This window comes from Bactrocera neohumeralis, chromosome 5 (assembly GCF_024586455.1).
Source record: "Bactrocera neohumeralis isolate Rockhampton chromosome 5, APGP_CSIRO_Bneo_wtdbg2-racon-allhic-juicebox.fasta_v2, whole genome shotgun sequence".
NCBI lineage: Eukaryota > Metazoa > Arthropoda > Insecta > Diptera > Tephritidae > Bactrocera > Bactrocera neohumeralis.
In genome coordinates, this window is record NC_065922.1 from 7,749,060 (window position 1) to 7,761,988 (window position 12,929).

At 35.4% G+C, this 12,929-nt stretch overlaps 1 protein-coding gene across 1 annotated transcript; it reads left to right on the plus strand.

The window, feature by feature from the left end:
• Positions 1-12,066: 12,066 nt before the first annotated feature.
• Positions 12,067-12,535, plus strand: LOC126760042 (uncharacterized). Its single transcript, XM_050475384.1, has 2 exons — positions 12,067-12,150; positions 12,212-12,535. Exons 1-2 carry the CDS (start codon positions 12,109-12,111, stop codon positions 12,533-12,535), a joined length of 366 nt encoding a protein of 121 aa, XP_050331341.1. The 5' UTR covers positions 12,067-12,108.
• Positions 12,536-12,929: the final 394 nt, after the last annotated feature.

Here is a 12,929-nt window from a genome sequence, read left to right on the forward strand (position 1 = left end):
AAATTATAAGGTGACATACTTACATACCTATCAGATCAAAAGGGAATGCATAATCGAAATCAATTGCCTATAAATAAGTATATTTTTAAACAAATTATTAATTGATTTGTTGACAAATATTTACTTGTGTGCTTTCGATTGGCTTTTGTTTATTACAATTTCGACAACGTATCTGTATGTATATACAATATTACGCGCTTGATTACATAAGCTCGTTAAAAATAGCATTGTCACTCAACACCCGAACAGGTGCTGGACACAGTAACAACAAGCAAGCGTAAATACAAGAGTCACCACCATTCGGCACTACGAAAAGAACAAAACAAAGAATTCTTCTCCCAAGGGCACAAATAGAACCAGTTCGGTGTATTAGAAGCATTTGTTGTATTTGTATTTTACAAAGAAGGTGTGAACGTACGCTTTTCAAGGTTAAACGCCAAAAGAATTTTACGAGAATTCGAAATGTGAAGGCATCTTTGGTATGCCAAATTGATTGGTATGTTTTCGAAGAAACGTACTCTGCAGGAAATGGTAAAAAGTCGCTCAGTGTGGCAATTACATGTCATCAATCTTGAATTTCGCTTTGAAATGTGGTTCAACGCCGTTTATTTTAAAAAGATTTAAGGAAGAACCAGATATAACAAATTTTTCGAGTTCGAACCAGGCCGGCCACATAAATCACGAAAATTTTTAAAGAATTACAATGAGATAACAGTTCTTGGCGAAGCCTTTTCTAGCCAGAAACTGAAGCATAAGAGGTTGATCTTGTGGCGCACAAGGACAAGGCAAAACAAAGTACGTTCCGTCTTGGGAACTACGTGTTTATTAGCAGCCAAAAATTTCAAAAAGTGAAATTGACAACAGATGGTACTTTGGGATCCGTAGACAATTGAGAAGCGACTACCCTCTCTCGACTAACAAATATTACGCTTTATAAGTCCCTTGTCATTCCCGTCCTATTATATGGCTCAGAAACATGAACGATGACGAACCGAAATGAAAAAGCGCTGGGAGCACTCAAGAGAACAATTCTCCATAAGTCGTGAGACCACAATGGTACCACAAACTGTATGAGCTCTGCGGCGACTAGCGACTATCAACGAATGCGCTCATAGTGCCATGTCGTACGCCTGGAAGACGATGAACCATGGATGGTCGACGTTGTGATTTCACGAAGAATAGAGAGAACTAACAAAATTTTACGTTCTCGGCTCAGATCGACTTACGGTTGTAGTGCCAAAGAAGAGAAAAGATAGATAGTTCAGGTCTCCTATGTAGGAATCCTCCTTCGATTTATTTTCTGGACCGTTTGGAATAGGAATCTTTGCTTTAATAATATGGTGTATCTTATTAAAATTGAAACAAATAGTTTGACATGAGTTTTGATCATATAAGAAATATACCTTCGAGAGAAAGAATCTACTGAAGATTTATGTTCCTTTGCGCATCGGAAACGGCGAATACCACAGTCGATGGAAGTATGAGCTGTACGAGATACGCGAAGACACTGACATAGTTCAGCGAATTAAGAGACAGTGGCTACTGTGGTTAGTAGGTTAGTTAGCATGTCGTCCGTATGGATGAAAACACTTCAGCTCTGAAAGATTCGACGCAATACACGCCGGGTGAAGCAGAGGGAGACTTCCACTCGCTTGGAAAGACCAGGTGGAGAAGGACCTGGCTTCGCTTGTAATCTCCAATTGGCGCCAAACGGCAAAAAAGAAGAATGACTGGCCCGCTGTTGTTAACTCGACTATAACCGCGTTAGCGGTGTCTACGCCATTAAAGAAGAAGAAGAAGGCATAGACGGAATGATCATTGTTGGAGCGTTATGAAAACATTTCGTCAACAAGACGAACCAAGAATCGTTCCGAATCGATCAATTATGATGAAAAGCCTCAGGCGGATGGGATGATAGCAAAACAAGAAGCAAAATTCATGAAATAACAACAACAAACATCACAAAGGTCAACAAAACGCAAAATTTTACAACTACTACTACTACTACTATGAACCACGCGCCTGGGACGGTAAGAAAAAACATCAAAAATTAAAATTTGTTGTGCTTTACACAAAACATTCCACACACTCGCTTGCGGCAAACTTCTAAATGGAATATTCGCAACGTCATCGTCTAAGGGCGCCAAAAAGCGCCGAACAGAACGGAAACAGCAAGCAACAGCTTGAAACTCATTCAGCTTTATTTGGAAATCCCAGGCGCACGCGTATTGACCACAACAAGTCAACGCGTCGTCAATAAATACGCGCATGCGCGTGTGCGTACTACTGTCAGAGACCGACTCTAGAGTTGTGAGTGAGACACGACCCTTAAAAAACTCCAACAACCGGTGCGTAAGTGGTGTTTTCAACTGTTTACAACGTTTGTTCTACGTTTTCGCTTTCGCTTGTTTTGAATATTTTGTTTGTGTTTTTGCTCGTTTTGTTTCTTCTTTATACGCTTTGATTGATTTTTTGTTCTTGTGAACGCTTGTTTGTTTGTTGGCTTGCCTAAATTTCGCAAATTGTGCCAGCCACGTGGTTTGCGCGTTTGCGGATCGTCGGCATAGTTTTGCATAGACACAAATTAACACCTCGAGACATACATACATAGATAAGTTAATTGGACCGCTCAGCGCGCTGATGATGTTAATGATCTATAGCGACTTTTTTCTTCGCATTTTTCGCATGATCATCAAAGGCTCATAAATAATTTAAGGCGATTGACGCCAATTCGCGCCGCGGCTTTTGCACGCCTTGCGAACCGGCACACGCACTCCCAGACACACACAAGCTCACTTATGATCACGCATGCGCATAATATGTACCATACATATAAACAGAAACTAATTTTTTGCTAATTTTCTTACAACTTATACAACTATGAACCCATACTCATGCCTTCATTACTTTGGCTGGTATTCATTATTTATAAGCTTGTCGCGAGTTCGTCCGCCGCTAATTTTTAATGTTCTTTGTTTGCTATGTTTTTAGTTATATTTTATTTATTCTTCTTTTTGTGCATAATTTTTTTTTTGCTTCTCCATTTATTCATGAAAATTCAAAGTATTCAAGAGTTTGTTTTTGGTATTTGTAGTTGTAGTAGAAAAATGTTGTTTTAGAAGTGTTGTGGGCTCGTATTTGCGCTCGCGCAGTTGATTTGGCGTAAATACTCACACGTTGTTTGTAGTTTTTTAGAGTAAAACGAGTAAATCCGCTTGGTACTTAATGCGTATTGGATTTTTTTTGGGAGTTTAATGAACTCACTTAAAAAATTCTACGATGTGATGGGATTGCTGATTTATGTTATTTCAAATGTTTTGATTTGTTGTTTAAATATACATATGTATGTACGTTTCTAAAAATATATTATTCTCATCAAATTGTGCGCATAATATTAAGGCTTAAAGAAGTTTTAATAGACATTGTTAAAAATATGTCAGTTATTTGATAATTGATATTTCTAACTACTGAATATTAATCACAAAAACTATAATATCATCTGATCAAATTTGACCCGGACTGGCAAAAAATAATATCGGAACAACCATTACGATAACAACAGCATTTTTCTACTTGAACGAAAAAAATTATGATGCTATATGATCAAATTTGACCCGGACTGGCAAAAAATAATATCGGAACAACCATTACGATAACAACAGCATTTTTCTACTTGAACGAAAAAAATTATGATACTATATGATCAAATTTGACCCGGACACAATCACAAAAACTATAATTTCATCTGATCAAATTCGACCCGGACTGGCCAAAAATAATGTCAGAACAACCATTACGATAACAACAGCATTTTTCTACGGGAAGAGTTTGGATCCATATGATCAAATTTGACCCGGACTGAGAAAAATATTGACACAATAACCATTACAACAAAAGAATTTTTTTAATTGAAAAAAAAATCAAATGATCAGATTTGACCCGGCCTGCAAAAAATATTGTCGGCATATCCATTACGTCAGCAACAGCTTTTTTAATTGAAAAAAAATTTTAATACCATATGATCAAATTTGACCCGGATAACAAAACTACATTTTAATTCGTATTTTAATAAAAATCTTTATTATCCCGCTCAAAATAAGCTCCTGAGCCAATACAAATAAACTAATACTAAATCCAATATTCTATAGACTTGATATAATCCGCGACTGGGATGACACTCAGCGCCTTTAGCAAATTTTGATTGCTTCGGTCTTGGCTAAATTTTGAAGCGCCACTCGCTAAATTGTTGGACTGTTTCGACGTCATATTCATAAACCCACGTCTCGTCACCAATAATAATGCGGTTGATGTATGTACTACAAGTATAGTGTAGTGTTTTCAGCAACGTTGTCAAGCATTTTTTTGCGACATCTATTCGACTTCGAAAAAGTATAACAACCATTATAACAATAACCATTTTATTGATGAGAAAAAAAATAAAATATTTGAAAGAGGAGAAATACATATCTCAAGTATAGTTCAATGGATCTTAAATACAAAAAGTTTGTTGGTGAGCTAGTTGTTCTTAGTTATTAGTAAAACACATGTTTTTGGCTAAATTAGTTTTTTTTTCAACATAATTCCCTTCAAGGGAACGTTTGTATAGCGGCTTTTCGATACCATTTTTGTAGTACGATTTGTTCTTTTCTGCAAAACTGGCTTCAGTTTCGGCGATCGCCACTTCTTTCGACGAAAATTTCTTTGTAACGAGCATTCTTTTGAGATCTGAGAACAGCAATGAGGTGGATGCGGAAGTAATTCGAACCCCAATTCGTGGAATTTTGCTATCGTTTTCACTGACTTGTGACACGATGTATGGTCTTGATGAAACAGCACTTTCTTTTTCTTCATATGCGGCCGTTTTTCGGCGATTTCGTGCTTGAGACGGTATAATAACGCTATATAATAGTGGCTATTGATGGTCCTTTCTTTTTTAAGATAGTCAATGAAACTGTTTCCAGACGCAATAACCCTACCAGCCGACCATTGCGTTTTTCCACGCTGTAGATCGGGTTCTTACTGTGCAGTCCACTCACTTTACACAGAGCTTTCTTACACACAAATATTTATTAGTTGCTATCTTTTGAGTGCCTGCTATCTCCAACAACTTCACTTTACGTCCATTCAAAATTATTTTGTAGCACCAAAAAGTGCTTTCATCAGTAACAACATCTTTTGGGCGTCCACTGCGTTCACCGTCTTCGGTGCTCATTTCACTACGCCTAAACTTAGTATGCCAATCCTTGACGATTGATTTTCTTAGGACAGTGTCCGAAAACTCATAATCAAGCCATGTTTTCGCTTCAACTGTATCTTTTGCCTTTAAAAAGCAATATTTTTTCCATTATTTCCACAACAACAAAAGTTACTTCCCTCAAAATGATGTAATTCTCAAACTAATGATCCAACAGATGGTTAGGGCTAATCAATAAACAAAATAACTATTTCGACTACAATGAAAATCCACTTGCGATTTGAAATGTTTTAAATTTCATTCATTTCCTTTAACACCTACTTATATTTCCTCAGGAATGGCGTATTAACAGTTGAAAATAGCAACATTATCGTTATTTAATTGATATTTTTTTCTTTTGAATGCCACAGGAAATATAAAGCTTAAGTGGAGTTTATCAATTAAATCACTTATCAAAGTTAGAGGTTATGTTTCTGCTGCTGTCATTAGAAATACTGACGCACGCATGCATAATATGCGATGTTCATGCAAGTACTAATCAAATAATACAATGTGTGTCCTTAAAATAACCGAACATTTTTGATAGTATACATAGAAAAAAATTCATATTATCTTTAACTTTGAAAGTTATTATTTATTCAAAATATGTTACGTCAGACTCAAAGATACTTTTGGAACAATAGAACTCATGCATACATTTTTTATGTCACTTATAACAGTATTCCTCAGCATCTCGATAAGCCACGCATAGACCAGTTTTGGTCCTTTGCGATACCGAATGAAGTTTAGTTTCTTGGTCCAAGAGGAGTCATGCTATAGGATTAGTACCAGTTCAAGAGCCAACGTTGGAGTTGTTCTTAAAACTCTTAAAAAAAAGAGGCCGAATGCCTCTGAACCCTTTCCCTTAGCTTTCGATAGTTGGATTTCCGTAAGCCTGCCCACCATACTACTGCACCGTAAAGCAGAATTGGTCTAACAATAGCTGTGTAGCACCAGTGCATGAGAGAGGGAAAGAGCCCCCAGGCTATGCCTACACGTATATTAAGCATTACTAGCATTTATCAAAGGGAACCTCCATAAAGGATTTTTGTGCTTTCTTGTAAACACAAGCAGATCTGTTTTCTTCCCCAGACCCGCTTACGATGACTAGTTCTGGACGGTATTGAGAGTCGTGGTCATAATACTGCTAATGATCTGTCGAAACCTACCCGTTATTAAGATGGTAATGTTGTCCGCATATGCAATTATCTTAAGGGATTTGCCTTCCATGTTCTTTAACAGTTTATTCACCACTAATGTTCATACCAGCGGTGATAGCACTCCACCTTGAGGAGCACCTATACAGACTTCCTTGGTAATTTTAGCGCCGTTCCATTTTGCTGTTATTCGTCTATGGGTCAAAAGGATCTGATCCAGCGTTGTGTAGCAGGACCAAAACCTATTGGCTGGATACTATTCGTATTGACAAGAAATAAAAACAAAATACGTTTTCATTATTTTGCCTCAAAGAACACAAAAAAACATTCTGCACGAAGAAAATGATGTAAATTTTGGATGCACTATATAGAGTTAGGTTATTTTTGGGACACACCTTGTATATACATATGTATTACTGCATTATGCAAACGCAATTTGTTAATTACTACTAAGCTTTGTTTATTTTGATGACAAAATTTATTAGTGAAACGCACTTTTAACTTTATCGCTCACTTTCAATAAAAGATTGCAGATTATTTCTTTAGTTTTTTGACGGATGTGTGGCGTCAGAACAACAGAAAAAACATACCAACCATATATATGTATGTATGTGTGCTTGTCGTGTATATCATATCAGTTCGTAAATATTTTGCATTTGCTTATTTAAACATAAAATCGCGAAAAAGAAACAGTAGAAAGTTGCAATCTGTTTAGTTGCCGTTAGGTACACGATGCACTTGAAATTGGCGCGATAAGCGAGTTTTTCATGTATGAGCATGTGTATAAGTATACATACTTATATGTACATATGGCTATAAGTAAATATTAGAAAAAGATCAACACAAAACAATTGACGCACTTATTTGATTTAGAAACAACAAAAAATTACACTTTAGTAAATTAGTTTATATTTATATTTATTTATATTAAAAGATATTTACTTTAATCTCTCATGATCACGTGTTTTTTTTATTTTAAATATTTGATAATTATAATTAACTTAATTCATAAATGCAAAAGTGATTTATTTCTTTTGTGCGATAAGATCAAGTTTTTATTTAACGATAACTCAAACGCCTCGAAGAATAAAAATATTATCAAATACAATGAATTGTCGAAATGTCATGATTTATTTAAAAATAAATAAAAAATCAAATTAGCAAAATAATTATTAATTTCACCATTTTTTTTAACTGTGTAGTGTTGGTTAGGTTATAGTACTTTCCAAGATCTAAGAATCCAAACGCACGAAAATTTTGTTTTTCTTTCAAACTCCTTTCTTTATTTACAACTTCAACCAACCAATACGAAAAAGAAAGCTCTCACCGTTCATCCCCAGGCTTTTCTTTTGAAATCTACTCATTCCATACCTCTTATAGTCTTGACAGACGGCAGCGTTAATCCGGATTAACTGCGCACTTAATCAGATCCAAATTTGTAGGTGACAGACGACAGCTATGCGAGTTTGAAACTCTCGTAAACAGCTGATTGTCATTTTTATAATATTTTCAATGAAAATGGATAGAAAATAAACATTGCGGTTGTTAGCCGACCAATTTCTACAAAACCATTTTTTATTACAAAAACATAGCAACACGTTATTTTTAAAACTACATTGTAACATAAAACTTCCTGTTTTATTACTGAAAATTTGAAAAACAGCTGTCAGTGTTGCTTGTTTTTCATACACAATAGATTAAAATTGGCTATTTTTAACATTGTGCCAATGAAAATCAGCTAACTCTCTAAAATTTTGAGAGTTAAATGGGAGTTAGCAACGGAGTTATCTTCACTAACTCCTGAATTAATCCCAATTAATGCAGTTAATCCGGATTAACGTTGCCTTCTGCCAATGCCATTAGACCGTTGAGATTAAATCGCAGCCTGACCTGAAGAGTTTCTCTATGAAGCAAGAATTTCAGTTAAATTCTTAGTATCTTCAAATGGAGGGCTTGAAACAGACGATAATGAGTCGACTCACTATTCATTATGATCACTTCCTACAAAAGAAAATTTATTGATAATTTTTTTGCATAATCTGAGTCATTTACATTTAGTGTATATCTGAACTGGAGGATGAAGCCTTGTGTCGAGGAGGATGGAGTCATGTGTAGTTCTCTGAGCGCCATTCACTTGGGAGTGGCCAGAAACGATTCTTTTACACATGGCTCATGCAGGTCACGACTTCCGATCTTAATCCAAGTATCCTCTGAGTAGCCGTTTGAAGGCGAGGTAAAGTGAGAAGGCGAATCATCCCTCCCCAGGGTTGTGCGTGGGTTTGCGATTCGCCTCGTAAAAAACACCCCCAATGAAAGTATTAAAACAGCCTCAGATGAGAGATCCCCTCTTGATGACGATCCCTGCAAACGTATACCTGATCAAGTCTGGGCTTCGAGCTCAGCTGCCTAGAATGTTGAAGTACTATGCAGTTAATCTAATCATACTACATGCCATGTTCAAACAGGTCAATTATTTGATGCAATTAAGTTATAAATAGACGATGACACGTTCGTTACCGAAGCCTACAACATAAATAGCTTATCTTTGAATCCAATTATATTGCTTTATAACAGCTCAATGCAGGTGAATTTGATTAACAATCACGCTTTGTGCAGGACGACTTAGTGAGAATTCAATAGTTAAGGAGGTAACTATTTTTTTTACCTGCAATATTACAATAACTTGTTTTGATTTTTCGATTTTTTCTTCACCTATTATTAAATAAAAGATTTCTTCTTCAATTGAACACATTGCTCAGAGTTGCGTAGAGAGTTTTTCATAAATTTATTGCCAATCAAATGGTAATTGGGCATTCAGTTTAATTACCCAATTAAGAGTAAGTCTTGTTATGACATTGGACACTGGACTAGATTAACAGAACATATTATGTATTATGATTATTAAAAACACATTTTCATTATTTGTTATTAATTATGAAAATGTAAGAATTTATTTAAAACTCTTAACAACAATATTTTCATTCACACATCTCATCGACTTGAGCGGCTTGAGGCGCGTTCGCTGAACCCATGACTACTGGGGTATTTGTAAGTAGATATTTGGTAATAAATTTCCGCAGTTTCTCAAAGCTATCAATTCCAGGAACCCCGAATTACAAACAATGATGTAGAATTTCGGCTTCTTTTGTGATACTTTACCATGTGCGTGCACTGATAAGCTTTAAGGGTAATTTACATGCTTACAAGCTTTTGCGATAATCTGCGGAACTGCAACAAAAATATATTTTTCAATATAATATACTTATGTATAGGAATATTATATACATATGTATGTCGTTAGCATCTGGATGTATGTGTCACTAAAATATTCTGAATTAAGAAATTAAAATCGCTGCCGTTTACCTTCGAAGAGCCCTGCCTGAAAATATGTTTGACATAGCCTGGATCTTACAAACGTCAAACTCAGGTACCACATAATTCGTTAAATTGTAGCTCACTGATGATAGCTACTTTCCTGGAATAAGTAGTAGTTGCGTAGAGAGTTTAGAAAAGAGCTCGGTGTCAGAGTTCGTCAATACTCGAAACAGCGAAAATGGCGTTTATGTGGGCTGTCCGACGACCCTTTTTATACCCTCAACAGGGTATGTTAAGATTCCCATATAGTTAGTAATACCCAGAAAGCAACGTCGGAGACTTTATAAAGTATATACATAGATACATTTAAGGTCACCGATCTGAATCGCTTTAGCTATGCCCACCTCTTTGTCTATATAACTAAGCGAACTAGTCCCTCGGTTTTTGAGAAATCGATCTGAAATTTTTCATAAGTACATACATATGTACGTTCTCTTCTCTTAAAGGTCCTACTCATTTTTCTGAACCGCCGATATTGGACTACTATAGCATATATGTATGTAGCTGTGATAAAAATTTCACTTCTCGAGATATTCAGCTTTTTAAGTAAGGCTGTATGCAATTTTCATAGATTTTTTAATACATACATACCATCTATAAAAATTCGATAAAGCCTTACTTAAAAAGTCGAATATCTCGAGAAGTATTAAAGATAGCGATTTTCACCTCGAACCTTTGTTATAGTAAATCAAATTTCCTACAAAATTTTCATGAACATTTTTTCTATAGCTCCTGTCATTTACCAGATACAGTGGTGCTCCAGTATAACGAACGCCGATATAACGAATGTTCAATATAACGAACGCTGTTTTTCAATACATTGATGACTCTATATAACGAAAGCTGGACATTGGATGAACTCGATATTACGAATGTATGGCGTTTGTATTTGGTTTTGGTTGTATTACAACAAAAAACAATGCAGGCAGTTAAATACCCGTTAGTTCTTGTTATTATTGAGCTATTTTTTAAAGAATTCTATTTATTTTTTTATGCACGCTTTATTGTCCGAAATATCAGTTGTGAGTTCAAAGTGGTAAAGTGAGGATATCGCATAAATTATTTAAAAATGCCTTCAATTCGAAAACGGCTTTGCTTGGGTGACAAATTAAAAATAATTGACGACAATAAAAAGGGGAAAACCCTGAAAGAAATCTCTTTGAAATATTGTATTCCAAAATCGAGTGTTTGCACAATTTTAAAAAATTTTCGGAAAGTGATAAGAAGTGTTAAAGGTACACATGCTGGCACATTGAGACGACAATCGTTAAAGAAAGGCGAATATCATAGGATGGAAAAGGCTTTATATAAGTGGTTTGTCTCCCAGCGTGAAAAGCACGTACCTATTAACAGCAATATTTTAAAAGCCAAAGCTGTGCAAACCCATAATACAAAATATCCCAATGAAAATTTTAAGGCAAGTAATGGTTGGTTTTGTAAATTTAAAAAAACGGTTTGGGATCCGAATTTTAAAAGAATCTGGCGAAAAACTGTCCTCCCAAGCTGATTTAGTGACACCGTTCAAAGAAAAATTAAATGAAATTATCGTAAAAAATGACATAAGTCTTGATGCAGTTTTCAACGCTGATGAAACTGGACTTTACTGGAAGATGTTGCCGAACCAAACTCTAGTTCACGCTAATGAAGACAGAGCACCGGGCTATCCAAGGAACGAGTTACAATTCTTGCCTGCTCAAATGCAACGGAAACAATGAAATTAAAGCCTCTTGTAATAGGAAAATCAAAAAACCCTCGTTTAAAAACAAAACACTTGCCGTGGACTATGCGCACTCAAAATCCGCGTGGATGAATATCGAAATTTTTATAAAATGGTTTTTTAGTAAATTCGTGCTTCAGGTTTGTATATTACAACAATTTTCACTTCAATACTCCTTAATAATACTTTTAATTATAGGTTGAAGATTTTCTTGAAAGTCGAAATCTACCAAAGCGAGCAATATTACTCCTGGATAACGCTCCTAGTCATCCACCTGAAGAAGATTTGGTGACTCCAGATGGAAAAATATGGACAGTGTTTATGCCACCGAATGTAACGGCTCTATTCAACCGATGGACCAGAACGCGATTCACCTCACCAAATTATTTTACCGAAATTCTTTACTGAGCAGTGTAGTGCAAAAAGAAAATATAAACTCAGCGTTAAAGGACCTCACCCTTTTCAATGCAGTTCAACTTATTGCTGCAGCTTGGGAAAAAGTTTCAGGGGTTGTTCTTCAGAAGTGTTGGAAAAACATTTTAATTAATAAAACCACACCTGACGATGAAGATGATGAAGACAATATACCTCTAGCAGATTTGCGATTCAGAAAAGACCTTTCTGTTATGGAGAGCACACTTTCTCTTATCCATATAATGTTTCCCCAGGTATGGTTTAACTTATGCATTTGTAGAAATAATTTAAATTAATATTCAAATAAAATTTTAGACAAAGTTCAACACAGATGATTTGGAAGCATGGAATAGGCTAGACAATGTACTTGTAGAAGAGAACCCGAGTTCTGAAAATGAACTAGCTATAGAAATTTCAGAAGAGGAGAAAGGTGGTACCGCTGCAGTTGTAGCTGTGCCGCCAATAAAGCATACTGATGCCATCGACTGCTTTGAGAAGTGTATCAAATGGTCTAAAGAAAACAACGTGGAACAGGAAAAAATATTTTTATTGAAAAGCCTACATCAAAAGGCACAGGATCTCAAAATTTCTCGCCCACAAAAGCAAATGAGCATAACAAATTTCTTTTCAGTTGAATAATGCTCATATTTTTGTTATAAAATTCAACTTTTAATTAATTTTATTGTATGCATTTTCCATTGTATATGTATTTATTTCAACCAATGTTTATGAATTCATTAATAAATAGTTATTTTTAAACATATATGTAACAATATTAATTTAGTTTTCGTTTCCGATATAACGAATATTTCAGTTTAACGAACGGTCCCAACATTATATCATTCGTTATATTGGAGTACCACTGTATATACAAAAAAATGCAAAATTCTTTGAAAAATCGGGTTTAGAGCCCCGTACTACCTCGCCGGTGTGAATTACGACTTTGTTGCACTGGGCACTTTTGTAGAGTGAACAATTCCGAGAAATATGCGTATAAAGTCAAAGCGATGCCATAAAATACCTCGGATCTGTA

What these genes read in the sequence shown, in the direction of transcription:
- LOC126760042 (XM_050475384.1), top strand. Translation starts at nt 12,109, where the DNA reads ATGGAGAGCACACTTTCTCTTATCCATATAATGTTTCCCCAG. An exon ending in TCCATATAATGTTTCCCCAG is followed by an intron (nt 12,151 to 12,211) that starts GTATGGTTTAAC and finishes ATAAAATTTTAG; the next exon opens with ACAAAGTTCAACACAGATGA.